Raw genomic sequence first — 19,720 nt, forward strand, 5'->3', positions numbered from 1 at the left:
TAAAATCAGTAGAAACTACATGGAAAAGAGAACGAATAGTTAGCAACAAAGCAAGGTTTCAAGATGATGAAAACAATAGAAAAATAAAATACCATACCTCCTCCTCTCTCTGCAATTTGTTGAGTTGTTAACCCTGTACAAGTTGATCTGTAATAACAATTACACCACATTTCCCACATTGTTTGGTGTTTTTGTTACTGCCACCCTCATCAGCATTCTTTCTTCTTTGTGATATGGGACTTCCTCATAAACTCTTCCAATTTTCTTAACATATGCCTTGTACTCTGCAGTTGACCTTAAAACATTTCTGATCTGAGTTGCAAGATCATCTTCAAATTCCTCCTCATCTGGGAATGCCTCCTCTTCAGGTTCCTCATTAAAGCCAGAATGACAGCCTTCTTCAGGATCACAACTATTAATGTTTGGTCTTGGTCTAGCTGGTGGCACCACTGAATCTTGAGGCTGTGAAGTCTCCACCTGAGTGACCCCCTCCACTTGACTAAGACCACCTTCTACTGCATTTACATCATCTACTAACCCTGTCACTTGTGCATTTACATCTTCATTAACTGAACCAACATTTACATCTACTGAACCAACATTTACAGCTTCATGTACTTCACCAACAATTACATCACCATGTATTGAACCTTTACTAACACCTTTACCCCTTTTACTAGCAACCTTCTTCCTAACAACTTTCCTAACCCCTGTACTAACACCTGCAACTGAATTAACACCTTTACTACCTTCATTAACTGCTTTCTCTGCTACTTCGTCATCTCTAACCCCTGTACTAACACCTGCAACTAAATCAGCCTTTATACTACCTTCATTAACTGCAATTTCTGCTACTTCATCATCCAATTAAATAACTCTGCCTATCTCATCAAACTTATTTAGCTGAGATAACCAATCAAGCTCTTCCTCCAACACACAATCAGCTCTCTTCTTATTCAAACGAGTATCTTTCTTAGCCCTTTGAGAATCAGCAAGATATCCATCTTTAGTGGGGAAATATTTTTTCCTCCTACAAAACCCACCATTTCTGACAAAAAAACAGTAAAGGAAGGGACCATCAGATAAAAATACAAAATTGACATAACAACAACTACTAAACAACTAAAAAAGATTGATTTTGTCCCTTTAAACAACAACATCATCTTGTTCTTTATGAAGAAAACAAAAGAAAAAGTTATTCTTTAACAATAGAATCAATAAACAATGAAAACACTAATTTACAATCCCTATTTCGCATCTAATAAAACCCTAATTTCACAATCCCAATTTAAAATCAAATAGACTGTGTTTCGAAATTACCTTACTGTGTCTCGATAATCTCTTGATTTTGTCTTCGATTTGGTCCTTTTTGTCTTTGATTTGGTTCTTTTTTGTCTTCAAATAAACAAAATTAAAGTTATCAATCTTATCAAATTGGTTTCAGTGTTAGATCTATCGAAACCCTAGGATTAACAATGAAAATCACTCGAAATCAATCGAAATCACTTGAAATCTGTAAAAATCGCCATTTCGGCTTCACTGAAAACCCTAGTTCTATTTCTGCTCGATAACTGAAAGGATTACGGTAGAAGGTGTTTCTTTTATGTAACGTGTTGAGATCTCATCGTGGCCGTTAAAAATGGCACATGTGTGACTCGTCGTCCAGATTGAAACACGTATCATGACTCTAACCAGCCGTTAAGACAACCCATGTCAATGTTAGTATTGGTGAGGACAATAATGTAATAACACGACTTCTGTTACGGGCGTTTTAGTATGGTCGGGTCAAGGGTTTGACTTGACGGTCTCTCGCGGATCCATGTACCAACCCTTAATATTTGAAATGTTGGGTACCAAAGTAATGTGTTGGTCATTTGCTGGGTACCAAACATTAAATATCCCAATATATTATATTCCTTCAGTCCTGTAGGATCAGAATCTCGCAACGACAATATTTCAGCGAAATTATCAACAACACAACACAACAGGGTCGCAGAACAATTTCAGAAATGATATAATAAACAACGTCAGCTAAAATCATGAGAAAGATGTGATGATCCTGTGAAAATTAGAGAGTTTGCGAGATTAACATTTGTAAGGTTGCGAGAATGTCGCAAGCCATATCCGAAAATAAATGACAGATTAGCTGTCATCCACTATGTATTTCCCTATAAATAGTCGTTCAAGTTGTAAAGAAAATAGAGAGATCTTTTTGAGTAAGAAACAAGTAAATAGGAGAGAGAAAGTCTAGAGCAGAGGTCATTCTTGATTCTTTATCTTTTCTTGTAAGAACATTCAAAGATTGATCAATAAAATTAAGAGTGTAAACCTAAAAATGAGTTGAGTAATAATGAAATCATATGAGGGGTGTAGTGTAGGATTTCCTGCAACTACATAATGGCGCTAGAAACAGGGACGCATCGAAGATTATTCTAGAAAAAATTGAAGATTAATATTGAGATTTGTAAAGATTTGGAGTGATTGATTAAGAATTTTACATAATTTCTTGCAATTCTTTAACATTGAAGAAATGGTTAGGAGAAAAAATACATCAGAACAACCAACCACTGTTAGAAGAAGCAAGAGAATTGCTGGAAGAGAAAGAAGTGAAATGGGAGAATCTACTAGAATGAGAAATAATGAAGAAAATCAAATTCAACCATCAATTCAACAAACACTAGTACAAGGGAGGAATACAGATTATGATAGGGTGAGTATACACACTTGGCAATCAAATTCGGCAGAAGAAGTAGAAGAAGAGCAACAAACCAGAAACTATAGACAGGCAGAGAGAAATCAAGAAGCAGATGAAGGAATAACTCATGGAGATGAATAAATTGGAGCGTTAGAAACGTTGAGACGAAGAATACATGAACAAAGAAGAGCTGAGGCAGAAGAACGTGCAAATCTAACAAGGCAAAATCTCGAATTGAGGATGGAAAATATGAGACTACAGAGTAGAAGATCGAGAAGCATTACAAAATCATATTCAATATCGACTAGAATAGAAATGAGGCGAAACTTATGATGTGGTTTATAGATAGTGGTAAAGTGGTTCGATTCTCAGACTTGCGAAGGATAAAATAGACTTAAATTCTAAAACTAAAATCAGACTGCATGAGAATCGCACCCCTAACCTATAACTTGGAGCGCAAACATATGGTATATGGATGTTAAAGTCACGTATAATAACACTTTTTAGTCTGTAAAATATGGATCATCACAAAGATACGGATGATTTTTCGCTCCACATGATCTAATAATATGACCTGGAACCGGAAACGTATCACCCACCCAGTTTCTGTTCGGGTGCGGGTATTTGGGTATCCATTCCCAGCCCTAATATCTCACTTCTTCTCCTCCTACTCGTCTCTGAGAGAAAGAAACCCCCCAAAAAAATCTAGGGCTTAGATTTTGAAATAATTTTTCTTTTCTTTTGTATAAATGGAGATTAATGTCAAGTTAATAGATTATAATGGTCTCAATTACGCTTGCAACTATAGTAAACTTTTAGTATTGAGCTCCATTTCAATGGGAACAGCTGATTGTTCTGTGATCAAGAGAGGTTCTGGAAGAAAGAAGCTGGTCATCAATGGGTACAGCTGATTGCTCAATCAGTGCCGTCGTAATTCCAAAAGGTAAGCAACTCTTACTTGATTAAAAGATATATATCCAGGCAGATTGTTTTTTTTTTCCTATTGATGGAAATTTGAGTTGCTACTGCCAGGGAGGGAATTGAATGAAGCATTCATGAGATTAATGATTGTTGCCTATGAAGAAGAAACTTAACGTCGAGAAGATGACCCTATAAATGTCACTGAGGCTCAACTGCTGCTGCTGCATATCTCTATTTTGATCAAAACTCTTACAGGTTAATAATTTATTATCTCATCTTTGACATCATTGTTGTTGTTTGATCTTTGACAGAATGACTAGATTTTTTTTTTTGGTACAATTAATTTTACTTTAGATTTTGATTTAATTTCACACCTCGTTTGGTTGGAAGAATTGGAATCCTAGGAATTCAATTATAAGGGTAATCCGAATTGAATTCATATCCAAAACAAATTAGCGTTTGGTTGAAGTAGTTCAATTACTTTTGTTTTTGCCCTGGGATCCAATTCCATTGCACTATTAGACCAATGCAATGGGCATCTATTTTGGAGGAAATCCGATTCCTGGAATCAAAATTCTTAATTACGTAGAATTCAAAATTAAGAAATTGGCCACATTCCCCCGGAATTGTATTATCAAGAATTCAATTCCTAAAACCAAACATGTTGTCAGTGCATGATGTTTGGAGAGTGGATAATTCATGCTTAGGATGATGTTTAGGATATTTAGAATAAACAATCACAGTTTTAGTTGAGCAAATTGTGAAGATTAACCGAAATGAAGGTGGACATTTTTTTGTTTCCTTGAACAACTCTTACGGAATGAGAGTCAATGGGGTGTGTATATATGCCCGAATAATCATTCTCTTTGTTTGTTGTCCAAAACCAAAAAAAAAAAAAAAGAGGAATGTGTAAGCCAACAGACAAAATAAACAAAAGACAACCCACATTTAGGAAGTTCTGATCCTAAACAGAAAGTCTTTCTCAATTTCAGTGCACACTGTCTGATATAAATGAGTCTCTCTTTTAACTGTTATCTTCATTAGTTTCTCTGATGATGATGGATGGAAAATTGGAAACAAAGAAATCTTAAAAATAAAAACAAAAAACATTATGGGAGGCAATCCATCAGCAGAACAACAACACCTCCTGAAGAAGGTTCAAGAATTTGAAGCAGAACAATTATATCTCAAAGAAGAGATCTACAAATTAACCCTTTCGTCTTCTTACATACCTAGTAAATCAGGTTTCATTAAAAGATCCAACTGTGCACGAAATGACAGTGTTGCTGGTGATGATGATGAGGGAAATAGTTGTAACTCTGATAATTGGAAAATGGGTTCTGCTTCAGGGATTTTCACCCCCTTTACAGAGTCAGAGTAGGAGGAGAAGACCTAGAGCCGAGTTTTCATACCCTAATACAGGAATTGAAACTTCTGTTCTGAGTTTTACTGATAAGCAGTTTTTGAATATCTTGCAGTCTATGGGTCAGTCTATTCATATTTTTGATACTACTGGTTGCATAATTTACTGGTAATTAACTCGAAATATATCCGTTTATTGCTGTTCACTTCAATTGTTTGTTAAGGACTGTTTTGATAATGATAGTTGTATTGTGGTTTTAGAAAAAAAAGTTTGTCCCAATTACTAGGAATGGGTTGTTCTCAGATTGAATAACTTTACTCTTGGGATTGAGCTTTATCATATTTTTTGGGATCTTGTATTATGGGCTTCACTTTTAGAGTTAGAACTTATAAGATTGAGCTTTATCATATTTCTGAGTCATACGTAGGAACAAATTCAGTGTTTCTAACAGCAGCGTTGATGAATTTGTAAAGTGGACAGTGAGTTATTGTTTATTAGGATTTTTAGACTGATCTAAATTTTGCTGGTTGAGGTGTTAGTTGGGATAAATCCGTTATTGTGGTAGTTTTGAGATCCTTCAGGCTCATAAAATTCTTAGTTCATGACTTCATTCCATTTTTCGGTATTTGTATTCCATAGGAATTGCATGGCAGAGCTCCTCTTTGGACACTCTGCATCAGAAGCGCTTGGCCAGAATGTCTGTGAGTTACTCGTACATTCCCAAGACGCTGATGAAGGAAATGAAATAGTGGAGAGGATTATCGCGGGAGAAGATTGGACAGGACAGTTCCCAGTAAGGAATAAAGTAGGGGAAGCTTTTTGTATCATTGTGACCAGTACCACATTATATGATGATAATGGTAGATTGGTAGGGATTATTTGTATATCAGGTGATGCAGATCCCTTTAGAGATGTTTCGTTCCATTTTCTGGAAAAATTTCTCCTAAAGGGTGTTCAAACTCTAGATGGCTTAGGAGTTGTAGCCCAACAGTTCAACCTGGTGTTAATACTCAGCAACCTCTGCAAGATATGGTCGCCTCAAACAAATCGAATTTGGTAAGCCTAAACTTTTATAAAATTTAATTTGATTATTTTAGATGGACGCAAAAAAAAAAAAAAAGAAAACGGAAACTAGAATTATGAAATATTCCGTTAATTTTTGAATAAATTCATTTGTTTAATGATCTTGTTTCGATGAGCCACTCGTGATTATAGAACCATGGAACAGGCATGTAGAGTGTCCAACAAAGTTTGGTTAGAGATGAAGACTAACGAGAACACTTTGGGGCCGGAAGTCCAGTCTGGAGATAGCGATTATTTTTATCACAGGAAGGATCTAAGTTCGAGTAGAGCTAGCACACCTAGACGAGGCATACTCCCGTCTCCCTTTGGTGTTCCTATCAAAGATACCCTAGAGAGAAGATCCCTTGAACAACCTGTCAGAGATTCTGGTCGCGATGATGGTGATGGGGTGATTGGGACGTACAAGAAAATAACCTCTAAGGCAGAGGCTTGGATTAAAGGGGATATCATGGCCATGGATGGGAAGTGAGCAGGATGCGTTGGTAGCGCGGACTACCCATGATGTCATTCCATTCGCGAATCATGATGGTGAAATTTACTTTGATCAACAGAAGAATTCTGATTTTAACGAAAGGCTGGGATTCCAGGTTGTTGGTAATAACCAGTTAGAATGTGAAGCCCCAGGTTCTTTGCCTCCTTCTATTGTCAAACATACAAGCAGTGTGAGCACAAGTGGTAATAAAAGAAGCAGTGGTATTCGTAAAGTTGACAGGGAAACATGTTCCTTGGATTATGATATCTTGTGGGAAGATTTGACAATCGGGGAAAAAATCGGTCAAGGTATTATATATTTCTCACAGTTCCTAATTTATCAGAATCTTATATCAAAATGGCGTTGCTTTTGTTTTTGTTTTTTGAGGGTGTGGTAGTTACTTGTGCCGCTATGAATTTGTGCATATGGTTTTAAAATTAAGAAGTCAATTCAGCTTTGCAGATTTCTAATTTTGGTTAACTAAAAGGATGTGTCATTCTGTCCCCCACTCCAGAATTCCAATTTCGGTATTTATTTGAATTCCGCATGCTTTTCAACTGTGAAGTGCTTTGTGATACTTGAATTCTAATTGATTGTCCCAGGTTCATGTGGAAGTGTGTATCGTGGTCTGTGGTGTGGCTCGGTATGGTTTCTTTTCCCCTGAAAAATATAATCCTAGGGATCAGGGAGTGCCATTATGTATGCCTAATATGTATCTCCAATGGCAACTTACTATAGTTATGCTGGTATGTTGGGATTTCTTTCACCAGCCCTCGACATTAGCATGGTGTGTCGACCAGACTTGAAAAGTTATGCAGAGGGGAGAGAATGTCGTACATTTGTCATTGTGTTAACAAGCACCCCTTTCACTTTTTGCAGGATGTTGCATTAAAGCTATTCTCAAAAATGGTTACTCAGATGACTTGCTGCATTCCTACAGACAAGAGGTAGTTTCTGAAATTAAGCTAATCTTTATAATAAAAATGCACCTGAAGCTGTCAATAGACGACATTTCCTCTCCTCACAAACTCACAAATTCAGAGCTGTCAAGTGGGACTTCTTTTTTGTACAAAGAGACATTAGGTCTTACTTATGAAGAGGCTCCGACATCCTAATGTACTACTATTTATGGGGGCAGTAGCATCACCTCAGCATCTCTGCATTGTTACAGAGTTCCTGCCATGGTGCATTCTTCATTTTTCTTCTTAAAACTTCCAATTTTGAATACCAGTACTCTGTTTCATTTTTGTTGTGCTTCGCGCGTGTAATGTTATCTACTGTACTCAAGATTTTTGTCGCTGGCCTTATTCTGTTTTTTTTTTCTTGCTTACTGAGTTTTCGATCTTTTATTATGCAGTGGAAGTTTGTATCAGTTGCTTCAGCGGGGCTCTCAGAAATTAGATTGCAGGCGACGTGTTCTCATGGCTTTGGACATTGTGAGTACTGCTGTAAACAGTTTCTATAGAAACATCAAACAGTAGTTTACATGGAATTAGATTGTGTTACATGTCCATTCGATATCAATATTAGGTACACTCTTTTCCATTAAGTAACACCATATCTCTGGTAATGACCCAAGGGTCTGGTATTCAGTCGGGGAATGGATTTATTGAACATCTTGAATTTGTTAGCTATTTAAAGGAGGCCTCGCTGTTGTATGAACTCGAGATGTGGCTATATTTCCTTACATTTTCTTTTTAAGTGTAGTATGCGTGCATGTTACTTCCATACTCCCTTTGGTGTTTGAATCTGCCCTGCAAAAGTAGTTTTTCCTACAACCGTTGAGTTTTTGTGTGACCCTTCTATAGGCACGGGGTATGAATTATCTTCATCTTTGCAACCCACCTATTGTTCATCGTGACTTGAAGTCATCAAATCTGTTGGTTGATAAAAACTGGACTGTGAAGGTTCGTTTTTGGGTATCATCTTAGTCTTTCTATCTGCAACGCTATGCATAGAAGCATCACATGCTCATCTTCTATTCATTTTAAACAGGTTGCCGATTTTGGTCTCTCAAAATTCAAGCATCAAACATTCTGTCAACATTTACAGGACGAGGAACGGTATATATTATAACATTTCCTGAATGACTACTTAGTTCATTTTCTCTTTACCACGGGATGTTTGATTTAACTGTTGTTCTCTTTTATTTTTAATCTTTCCAGCCGCAGTGGATGGCTCCAGAGGTTCTCCGTAATGATCGGTCAGATGAGAAGTAAGTTCAACTACTTTTGTTTCCTTTTGCTTTGACTCTTCGACAATGGGGTTTGATTATTCTAACTTGGCTCATGGCTCGAGCTCATCAGCTAATTACTTTCGGCTTGCTTCTTGGTATCTTTAGGTCTGACATTTATAGTTATGGAGTAGTATTATGGGAAATTGCCACACAAAAGATTCCTTGGGATAAGTATAACTCAATGCAGGTATTTCGTTATTTATTATTTCATCATTCCGGTCCTTTTGTGGAACATCGTCCTGTAATTTCCTGTCACCGCTTGTACCAAATGTCAAAGAAATTGTCTTTTTAGTGATATCTCGCCTCTTATCTGTTCAGTGCTATTAGAAAAATAGAAACAGCAGAAGAGCGCGGTTCGTACTACAGTTGCGGAGAGGTTCTTGCCACAATCTATGTCTCGATGTTCTAACCTACTCCTAGGCTACTACTATTGAATGTTTTCTCAAGTGAACATATATGTTATTACTTAGTCACTCCAGTCCTTCGTGGAACATTGTCCTGTAATTTCCTGTCGCTGCTTGCACCAAATTCAAAGGAATCGGCGTTTTAGTAATTTCCTGCTTCTATCTAAGGAATTGTCCTGTAATATCCGTTCGATAAATAAGAACAGCAGAAAAATTTGCGTCATACTACAGTTGTGGAGTGGTTTTTTGCTCCAATCTTCGTCTCGATGTTCTAACAGATATCTAGTCTACTATAGAACGATTTTTCAAATCAACAGTATATTTGTGTAGCATAGGATAAAAAATGCGGTGATTCATGCAGGTGATTGGAGCTGTAGGATTCATGGACCAACGACTTGACATTCCAAAAGAAATGGATCCAGAATGGGTCTCTATAATTGAGAGCTGCTGGCAAAGGTGCTTATCTTCTACGCATTTCTTTTTCACAGTATGAATTTTGCTCTTCCTGACCCATGAAACCTAACCAATGATTCAGTATATCCCATGACCCAATTTCTCACTTATGTTTCTTTGTTCTGTTTGGAAACTTGTTGTACGCAGTGACCCAAAACACCGACCAACATTTCAGGAACTGGTTGAGAAATTAAAGCATCTGCAGAGACTTCAAGCCCAAGCATCCCGCTTAGCACAAGGCAGTGAAACTACAACGTCGGCACTAGATATTTGAATTCTTGGCACAACATCAGCACCAGAAATGTCTGGTGGATGGCTGGATTCACGGTCATATTTCGAGGTTGTGTTTCAACCTCTAGAACTCAGATTGGGGCGTAGAACTTGCACTTGACATGACATTATGCTGCTCTTTCCGGTTGGAACAGAAGCATCGAACTTTTATGCTGTATAAAAGGAACACCGATTTTTTTTCCTTGTGTAAAACAAGTGTTTTGTGACATTACCCAGTAAACTTGTTTTTGCTCAACTCTCTCAATTTATTGGACTTCAAATTTAGATAATTAAGGATGACAACTAGTGGTGCCATTTAGTATTCTGCAGTGCATTACCCTGAGAGTTTGTCATTGGAACGAGCTCCTGCAGTCCTGTTAAGGCGAGCTAAGATACTTTCATGATTCTATTAACCACGATACAAATGTATAAGGAGGGTCAATGCAAACTTTGATATCAGTCGAAGCTACAAGTGTCATCGGCGACAACAAATTTTGTTTACTACCTCCGTCTCTAAAAGATAGGCAGGTTCACAAACCTGCCTATCTTTTAGAGACGGAGGGAGTACTAATCACCGAAAGCATATAGAGTTAACTACATAACGCGGACAATTTAATGACTTGTCAAAGCTTAAGGGTCAAATCAAGCATTGTTGTTCCTTCATCCGGTGGAATCAACGACAATGACGAACCCGCAGCTGAATAGTTGTTAACACCTTCTGACCCCTCGGTCCCCTTACTCATCCGAGTTGTTTATATGTGACGAACCCGCAGCTGAATAGCTTGTAAACGTAAAAAAACGATATGATAAATTTAAAAAACTTTCAAAACTACTTCACAGGTGAGGATCATTCCTCTTACTCATCCGAGTTGTTTCGATGCGCCAAAATGTAACTATCATCCGAGTTGTTTCTATGCGCCAAAATGTAATTACGGGAAATCGTATAATCACACCCAAATACTAATATAAAACAAATCTAAGACATGATGAAAGAAGTTTTAAGTGTCACTATTGTGAAGAAGAGTTATTACAGATATAAATACCAATAAATCCTAACTTGATGGACAAATAAATTTCTCTCTCTTAAGTTTCCCAAACAGACTCCAGAACGATCTCTCTCTACAATGGCCTCTGGCCCCTTTTATAATGGATTACAGCTAATAAAGCCCTTTATTTCGGATCTACGGGGACGGGCCTAGCAACGGACTAAAGGAGGGTATAGCCCGTCCCTAATTTTTGGGTAAAGAGAATTTAGTATAGAAACTTAGGTTAAATTTTATGTTTAACCCACATATTAGTTGTATTTAGCTAATTGTATGTGATTTTTAGCCCATACTATGAGGTGATAAAAATTTAAGTCATGTTTAAAGTAAATAATCTTCTTCCACTCACTACCTTTCTACTCCTACTTTCTTTTTTTTTTGGTAATCACTTTGTTTTTCTGTTATTTGTGTTCGTTTTAACTTTTATTTCCCTAGCTAATTTAGTATTTTACGGATGGATCACTATTTGGCCACTAATTATGTGATGTATTCCAAAAAATTTGCCACGGTCTTCGACGACATTATCGACTGTTAGAATCCAGACCTACCCAAGGGAGAATCCTGGGTCCGTCCCTGCGGATCTATAAGAGCGATTATATCGTGCTCTTCTTTTGTAGTTGTCGCGTTTGGCCTCACACCTTTCATGTGACTCTTATGATGTCATCATGGAGTCAGTAGTGACGTAATGAACTTACTGTCTTCTCCCTGTATATCTTTATCGCCTTATTAAATGTCCGTCGTGCGTTCTAATTAGTTGCGCTATTAAGTATCCATCGTGCGTTCTAATTGGTTGAGCGACACCACTGTACTAACTTCAATTAGGATAATAAAGTTAATATTGAGTTACAGTGACACCGGCCAAGCTACTTCAATAGATTAACCGAAAGTGAAGGATATTATCTTGCGGTTTTGAAAAGAAAAGAAGAACCATGCTAACCTTACTTTTTTTGGTTTTCTACCATACTTGAAAAGTTGAAGTAGTCAAGGAAGAAATAGTCTTGTGCTGCCAGTCTACCAGCTAATTACAATTATGAAAGTAGTAGTAATAAATTTGAATTTTGAATATGAATTAGTTAAAAATCAGCTTTACAGAAAGATAGATAAAGAAAGATTTGTGTACTCCCATCCCATGGTCCCATTTTCGGAGGGAAAACCACTTGAATTCTGCATCGAATTTTGATAAAGTAGTTAATTAATCTTATCAAGAGAAAAATGTGGTTTTGATTATCATAATGTCGCTCCTTAAATCATATAAAGCCTCGCTAGCTTTTTCCCATTTGCCCTTAAACACTCAAAGAAAGTGTATTAGGGGTGGGAGCATGTGCCAAATGCCCATTCCAATGGCCGCAGCAACATGTAAATTTATAACGATGATTATGGTCTAAAAACTGTGCGAGTCTCTCAGGCTCAGCAGGCATTACATAATTTACATAACGCAGTTTGAAAACAGTTGGGAGAGTAGTCTGCTCTGCTGAAACTGACGAGTGTCTTTTAAGATACACGCACTTTAGAAGAAAATATAGAGCAAAACAAAAAGAAAAAGCGAAAGTGAATACAGAGTTTTTGTAGAATCTTTTTTTCTCATGGATGCAAATATCTTTTGAAGTTTTCAAAATCCTTGTTCTTTTACTTTATCTTTTCATCTTCTTTAGATCAATGTATATAAGTACTTTCCTTGACAGATAATGAGATCAGGGTTCTTCACATTACATGTCTTGCTAGGGTTTCAACTTTGAACATGTCTTGTTTTTTATTTTGTTCACAGTGTTCTTGCTGAAGAAACGTTTTAGGGACCAATTCATCAAACTGGGAACTAGGTGGCCCTATACTTTATGACTGTGTAATGGAGGCCTTTCCGGGTCCAACCTAAATGACTGTTCATTTGTTGACCCTTTGACGAGTGACTAAACTCCCAACAGTTTACTCAAAGTTCAACAACATTTTACACATGTTCAACTTTTTAACATGGAATGGATATTCTGAGATACAAGGAGAGAAATCCATCACACAATGATTCAAAGAATAAACTTGTTACTTCTGACTTCTATAATTCTACCTAGTTGATATTATCTTGCGGTTTTGAAAAGAAAAGAAGAACCATGCTAACCTTACTTTTTTTGTGTATATCACGATCAACAAGAATCAGAATATATAGAGGTCGAACTATTGGAAGAACAAATACAGATGGTGACAGTACCGCGCCATGCTCCTGCGCGCAGTCATAATAAAGCTAATTAAGATAATGTGATGATTATTTAACTATGATAGTAAAATAAGGAGGATTAATACAAACATTGATATCAGTCGGAGTTAAAAGTATCACGACATCAGATGCTGGAAACAAAAATGTGCCGACCCATAGGTTAACCACAAGGTTAGAACAGACAGCAACAACCAAGTTTGCAAATTAATCACCAAAAGGATATATATGGTTAACTACAGAACACTCTTTTTTTTTGATCGGCAAAGATAAACTACAGAACACGGACAGTTAATGGCTTAATCAAAGCTTAAGAGACAAATCAAGCATTGTTGTTCCCTCATTCGGTGGCATCAATGACAATGACAAACCCACATCTAAGTAGTTGTTAACACCTTCTGGCCCGTCGGTCATCAGACATGTATAATCAGATAGTTGTGCAGCTTGCTGTAATGGATACTGTTCTTGATTCACGCATAGATGAGAAGAACCCGGAGCAGATGATGGTAATACAGAAGATATTGGTTTTTTTACCCTGGACCGAACTAGAATACCCAATGATGGTTTATCCATGGCAGGAAGAGGTGAAGAAAACAATGATGAAGAACTCACATATGCTTGAGCATGCATGGTTGTGGCCGTGGTGGTGTTGTGGTGGTGGTGGCGACTTTGGTTACTGTGCTGACGGTATTTATGATACCCAGAATTAGTGAGTGCAGCTAATGTAGCCGAACGTTCACGTTTGTGAGCATTCTGATGCCCGCCTAATGCTTGTGCACTATGATATTTCCGGTGACAATAGCTACACAAAAATGTAAAAGTTTTCATTCTAGCAAAATGACTTGTCTCCACAGATTTTCTTCTTTTATTATCCGAATCAACACTATCGTCGAAGCAATAATCTCTGAAAGGCATGGTTTTGTCCATGTTTTTCTGTGAGAAAACCATATAGCTATGCTAGTGTATAGTTAGTATATATAAAGGACTCTGGTGTAGGCATTTATCACCATTTGAATTGCTAGATATAATTTTCGTTTTTAATGACACAGTAAGAAGTAGTTGGATAGAGTACGATATATATAGTATCTGAGGCTGAATAAAAGACTTAATTTTGCCAAATTTGCTCAGCTCCAAGGTACAACGTCAACATGTCAACATTCATATAATAAATATATAAGACAACGACAGATCGGTATGAGGCAAATAGTTTATACCTAGATATAGATGGATATCTTGCTTTTCCTGACGAACAGATTTGGAATGCCAGAGCTCCCTTAAAGGTTTCTTTCTTCGTGTGGACTTTATGTCATAAAGGTGTTCCAATCTTGGATTTTCTTCATAGAGCGGGTAAAATTCTGAATCCAGTTTGTTTGTTTTGTGCTGAAATTGTGGAAACAAATGATCATCTGTTTATACATTGCAAAGAGACGGCCAAAATATGGAATTATTTTCTTGATAGCTTTGATTTGAGTTAGGTTGGACCTTCTCTGAGAGTGTGACGTCGACCATTTGGGAATGGAGAAGTACGAAAGGCAGGAAGGTGATCAAAAAAGTCTGGGGTATACTTCCTTTCGCTATCTGGTGGACTATTTGGAATGAGAGGAATAACAGACTATATTTAAATAAACGAAGACACTTAAATCAGTTGATTCTGGCTGTTAAGTGCACCTTATATAATTGGGCTTTAAAAACTAGTTTGTTTGAAGGTATTTCAAAATCTACTCTTATTTGTAATTGGAATACTGTTATAGGTATGAGCAAGCCTTGTTAGCTTAACTTTTCATGATTCCTCACTGCATTAGTGAGGGTCATTCTTAATTTGAATTTTCCTTTTCGTCAAAAAAAAAAAAAGTTTATACCTTCACGATTCCAAGATTCTCGGGATAAAAATCATCGTGCTCAAAGTTTTTGGGTAATCCATTTTTATGTTAATTTGACTAATCCATTTGATTAGTTGTTTACGTGAAATCAGACTCGTTGCAGGATAAAATCAGACTCGGTTTTGTGAACGTATGAAAATAAAAATTCTAGCAATATGCAACTGTGGTTAGTACTTAGTACGTGTAGCCGAACATTTCCATCCTAATTTAATTATCGAACTATCTTAATTAGAAATTATTTCTCAACACGAATGAACTATTTTAGTTCAGGTGTAAAACGTGCCATCCCAGCACAACCTAAACTTCGAGCTCACGTGTTTAGCGTGACGTGTGGTCGTGTTGTGTTGTGCCGGAGATTAAGGCATGTCTGTGTTAGACTGCGTGCTGTGATATGGTAGAAAAATGTACGTGCTTACTACCTCATACATTTCCTTCTTTTATTATATGAATCAACACTCTGACAGTCTGACGGGAGAGCAATAATCTCTAAAAGACATGATTTTGTCCATGTTTTTCTGTGTGAAAACAATGGATAAAGGACTCTTGGTGGGGGGATCTATCACTATTTAAATTGCCACAACTGTCGTTTTTAAATTTTAATGTTACAGTAGAAGTAGTTGGACACACTCCCTAGCTAGCTAAGCCTAAGATTTATAGCTTCATGCATGTTTCAAATTTTCAAGTTGTGAGTGAGAAATCTTTCACTGAGATTCATGATTATAACACCATGCAGGTAGTAAAGTTTGCCGTACGTATAAACTGAATGGCGTTTAAATTAACAGTGGTTCTGGATAGACCGTCTATTTGAACCACTGGAAACGGCATAGACACAAAAATTAGGTGGGTCCCATTTGGGGAAAAATAAGAGGGCTGCTTTAGGTGTTTTGAGTCTATGCCATTTTTCAAATAGAATTTTTGTTAAAGTTTGCATTCAAAAGTGCAGTTTGTCGTAGAGTGTCATCATTATTATAAGGCTTAGTTCTATGGTGTGCTAATTTAGCAGCTAGAGTAGCAGTCCACGTCAGCTAAAACGACCTCCTAAGTCCTATGAAAGTTCTAATCCAACATGTTAGTCGCCGAATCAAACAACGTCCAGCCTTGAATGGTTTAGCGCCCCCAATCTCAGACGTCAGATCAAAAAATAAATCTAGATATCCTGAACAATTCCGTGAAAAGGTGATTTTTGTGGCGCTGAACCATTCGGCACAACTATCTTGCTGCTAGTTCACATGCGAGAAAATATTAGGAGAGAGAACTAGTGTTAACAAATAGACAACACAGAAAAAACATCTCATTTGAATTTTGATAAGGATTGGATACAACGATACCGGCGCAGGTGGCTCACTGAACTAGTGCAACCATGGAAATAAAATAAACATGCATGTGGGTGAGAAAATAGAGCAAAGACTAAAACTAAAGAGTACCATGATAAATAAACATGCATGTACGTGAGAAAATGGAGCAAAGACTACGGAGTACCATAATATGTGACCTTATTTGCATTGAGGCAGTGGAATTGCATTCTGGAATGACATATGGTGTGGCCAGCAATTTTTGGCTACTTTATTTCCCAGCCTTTACAAAGTTGTCTACAGACAGAGATGTTAGGCTTGCAGATATGATATCTGCGGAGGGGAATTGGTGCTTTGGTTTCAAACGTGTCCTAACTAATTCAGAAGATGGAGAATACGCCACTCTCCTCATGATTGGTGATATTCCACCAGTTCGAGATCAACTTCCAGATACAAGAAGATGGAAATTTCATCCTTCATGTGTATTTTCCGTAAAAACATTATATCGTAAACTGGTTGAATCACAAGGAATAAATAATTTCGCATATCTTTTCGTGTGGAAGGTTGCTATTCCACCCAAAATCAACCTCTTTGTTTGGAGTTTAGTTCTCGACAGGTTAAACACTAAGGATATTCTTCTACGGAAAGGATTTGAGTTGGACACCTCATGTGTTTTATGTGGTGATGAGTCGGAATTTCAACGTCATCTCTTCTTACAGTGTAAATTTGCATTCAGAATGTGGTCTCAGCTGCTGCCTACCTCTCGATGTGCTTGGGTAACTCCTGGATCGGTTATGCAGCTTGCTCTCTGTTGGCAAAATACAACCTTTACACATAATGGAAACTATATCTGGAATTTGATACCGGCAGCAGTATTCTGGTCCTTATGGAAAGGGCGCAAAAGCCGTACCTTTGATGCAAACCATATCTTCAAAACATATGACGATTTGGTCTATGAAGTTAAGACTTCAATCCTCCTATGGGCTGCAGCAGCTGGAAATAGAGTTCATGTCAACTTCTTTAGTTCTGTGATTAATGACTGGGACAAGTTGTTCATGTAATATTAGCTTTCTTTTCGTTTGATTTTTTCTGCCGTCATTGGTAGACTTCCGTATATTCTCTCATTCTAATACATATTCTCATTATACACTTACCCTAATTTCTCCCGATTACGATCTGATAGACCAGATTAAAAGTTCTCAGCATTGGGTTGGAGTGTTGGGAGTGGGTCCCCTTATTTATTTTCTTCGGGAGATTTAATCGGGATTAAGGACTCGGTACCTTTAGCATTTCCGTAAAATATACGCACATATAAATGTAGTAGGACCTCCCTTTACCCGAAGGTTTTTAACTGACATGCATATAAATGTACGACACATTGTCAAGTGCACACATCATTTTGGTTTGGCCGTTCTATAAATTGACCATTTACGGTCACAAAGACACATCATTTCGGTTTGGCCTATATCCTCTGGAAGAAAAAATGACAGGTAATTGATTTGCTGTTTAGGAAACCTTTAATAGGTAGGCGACTAATTGATCCCTATTAAGGGTCATTTAATGTCCCCTAAATTGGGCCAAAGATTCCGTCGTTCGGATAGTGCAAAATGTTGTTTCTTTCTTCTGATCATTACTATTGGGAATTTGTAAGTGAGATTTTACAATGATTATGGTATTTGTTGGTCTATTTACACTTAGTGCTATGGATACATGGGCCGACTTAATCCAAAAAGACAACCAGCTTAGCCCCCAAATGGCTATGGACAAGATAAAATATTAGTGATTGCAGCTAATATAGCTAACCGTTCACGTCTGTGAGCATTTCCGGTGACAATAACTACACGAAATTATTGTATATGATTTCATACCATCAAAATGAGTAGTTTCCGTGACATTGATACCAAGTGTCAGCTAACAGCATGAGAGTGGCAGCTATACTCTGTGACATTGATACCAAGTGTAAGTTGTGTAATGAAAGCGAGGAAACATTAATTCACTTTTTCTTACATTGCAACTATGCATCTCAGGTATGGATGCACCAAAACCTTGATATGGAATTCGTTAGAAATGGTACAACTAACTTTCATGAATGGCTATCCAATTGTTTTGAAAACACAAACAGGGGAGATTATGAAATTGAATGGCAGGTACTTTGTAGCATTATAATCTGGTTTATATGGAAAGCTAGGTGCGATATGGTTTTCAAAAAGACAAGGCAGAATAGTGTAACAACTGCAAAAAATATTATCAAATTCATCAACAGTTACAACACAGTAAACAGGCCGGACCATAACATTACGAATGACCTCTATTATAATTCTATAAATGATGTTGTTCAGAGAATCAAAAAGTACCCTACTGAATCAGAGGGCAATGATATGTCTTTGAAAATATATATTGCCCTAACTATGCTAGACCCTAATTCTAAAGCAGACATTGGCCTAATTCTTGTTGATCATACAGGTGCAGTCAGAGAAGCAAGAGGTCTTACCACTGACAGCACAACCTTAGAGGATCTGGAAAGGGAAGGAGCGGAAGCATCTTTCCAATGGGCAACCGATTGGAGTGGCCACAGGATCTCCTTTAGGAGCGACTCAGAACCGACTCTAGTGCTGCTGGTGGGAATGTATGCGGAAGCTCGCAGACAAAGATACGGGATCAACGAAGATTTTGGAAATACTAAAAAGTTTGAAATGAACTTTAGAGCCCATAATTTTACTTTAGTGAAAACAATACACATCATATGGGCAGTAAAACTATCTTTATTCTGTAATAATTTTAATGTTTAGCATATCTGGACGGAAGATAGACTATGGGACTTAATTATTAAACTTCCTTAACATCCAAATCTGGGATCAAGATGTAATGACAATTCGTAATATGATGTACTGAGGTCTTAATACCTTTTTTTCCAAAAAAAAAAAAAAAAAAAAGAAAAAGAGAGAGTAGTTTCCGCAGATTTTCTTCTTTCATTATCCGCGTCTACACTATTGCCTAAGCAAAATGATGTAGAGTGTACGATATCTCTGAAGGACATGGTTTTGTCCATGTTTTTCTGAGAAAACCCTTACATATATATATATAAAGTTACCATTTAAGTTGCTACGATTGTCGTTTTTTATGATACGGTAGAAGTTGTTGGACAGATTGGGATTATACCTCCTTGTTTTAAATTTGCAAGTAAGTTGTGGTTGATCAGTAGTCTTAACTGAGATTCATTACAATATATACCAGGTGGATAACGTAAGTCCAACAGGCAAATCGAATAGCCAAGATGGATAGCCGTATTATAACTGAATGGCCTAAGCAAATGCTGTAATTGTGCAATTTGCTGTAGAGTGTCATCATCACTATCGCACAAGCCTAGAGTTAAGACGAATATTATAGGACAACTTTGGCGCCTGAGTA

General features: G+C 37.2%; 1 protein-coding gene and 1 pseudogene across 1 annotated transcript; one reads left to right on the plus strand and one right to left on the minus strand.

Annotated features, from left to right (window-relative positions):
* The first annotated feature begins 4,449 nt into the window (after nt 1-4,449).
* On the plus strand, nt 4,450-10,150 carry LOC113340226 (annotated as a pseudogene).
* A 3,293-nt stretch (nt 10,151-13,443) lies between these two features.
* LOC113339703 (protein LATE FLOWERING-like) lies at nt 13,444-14,067 on the minus strand. Its single transcript, XM_026584935.1, has one exon. It carries the CDS (start codon nt 14,065-14,067, stop codon nt 13,444-13,446), a length of 624 nt encoding a protein of 207 aa, XP_026440720.1.
* Between the last annotated feature and the right edge of the window lie 5,653 nt (nt 14,068-19,720).

This window comes from Papaver somniferum, unplaced genomic scaffold, assembly GCF_003573695.1.
Source record: "Papaver somniferum cultivar HN1 unplaced genomic scaffold, ASM357369v1 unplaced-scaffold_21, whole genome shotgun sequence".
NCBI lineage: Eukaryota > Viridiplantae > Streptophyta > Magnoliopsida > Ranunculales > Papaveraceae > Papaver > Papaver somniferum.

What these genes read in the sequence shown, in the direction of transcription:
- LOC113339703 (XM_026584935.1), bottom strand. Translation starts at nt 14,067, where the DNA reads ATGGACAAAACCATGCCTTTCAGAGATTATTGCTTCGACGATAGTGTT.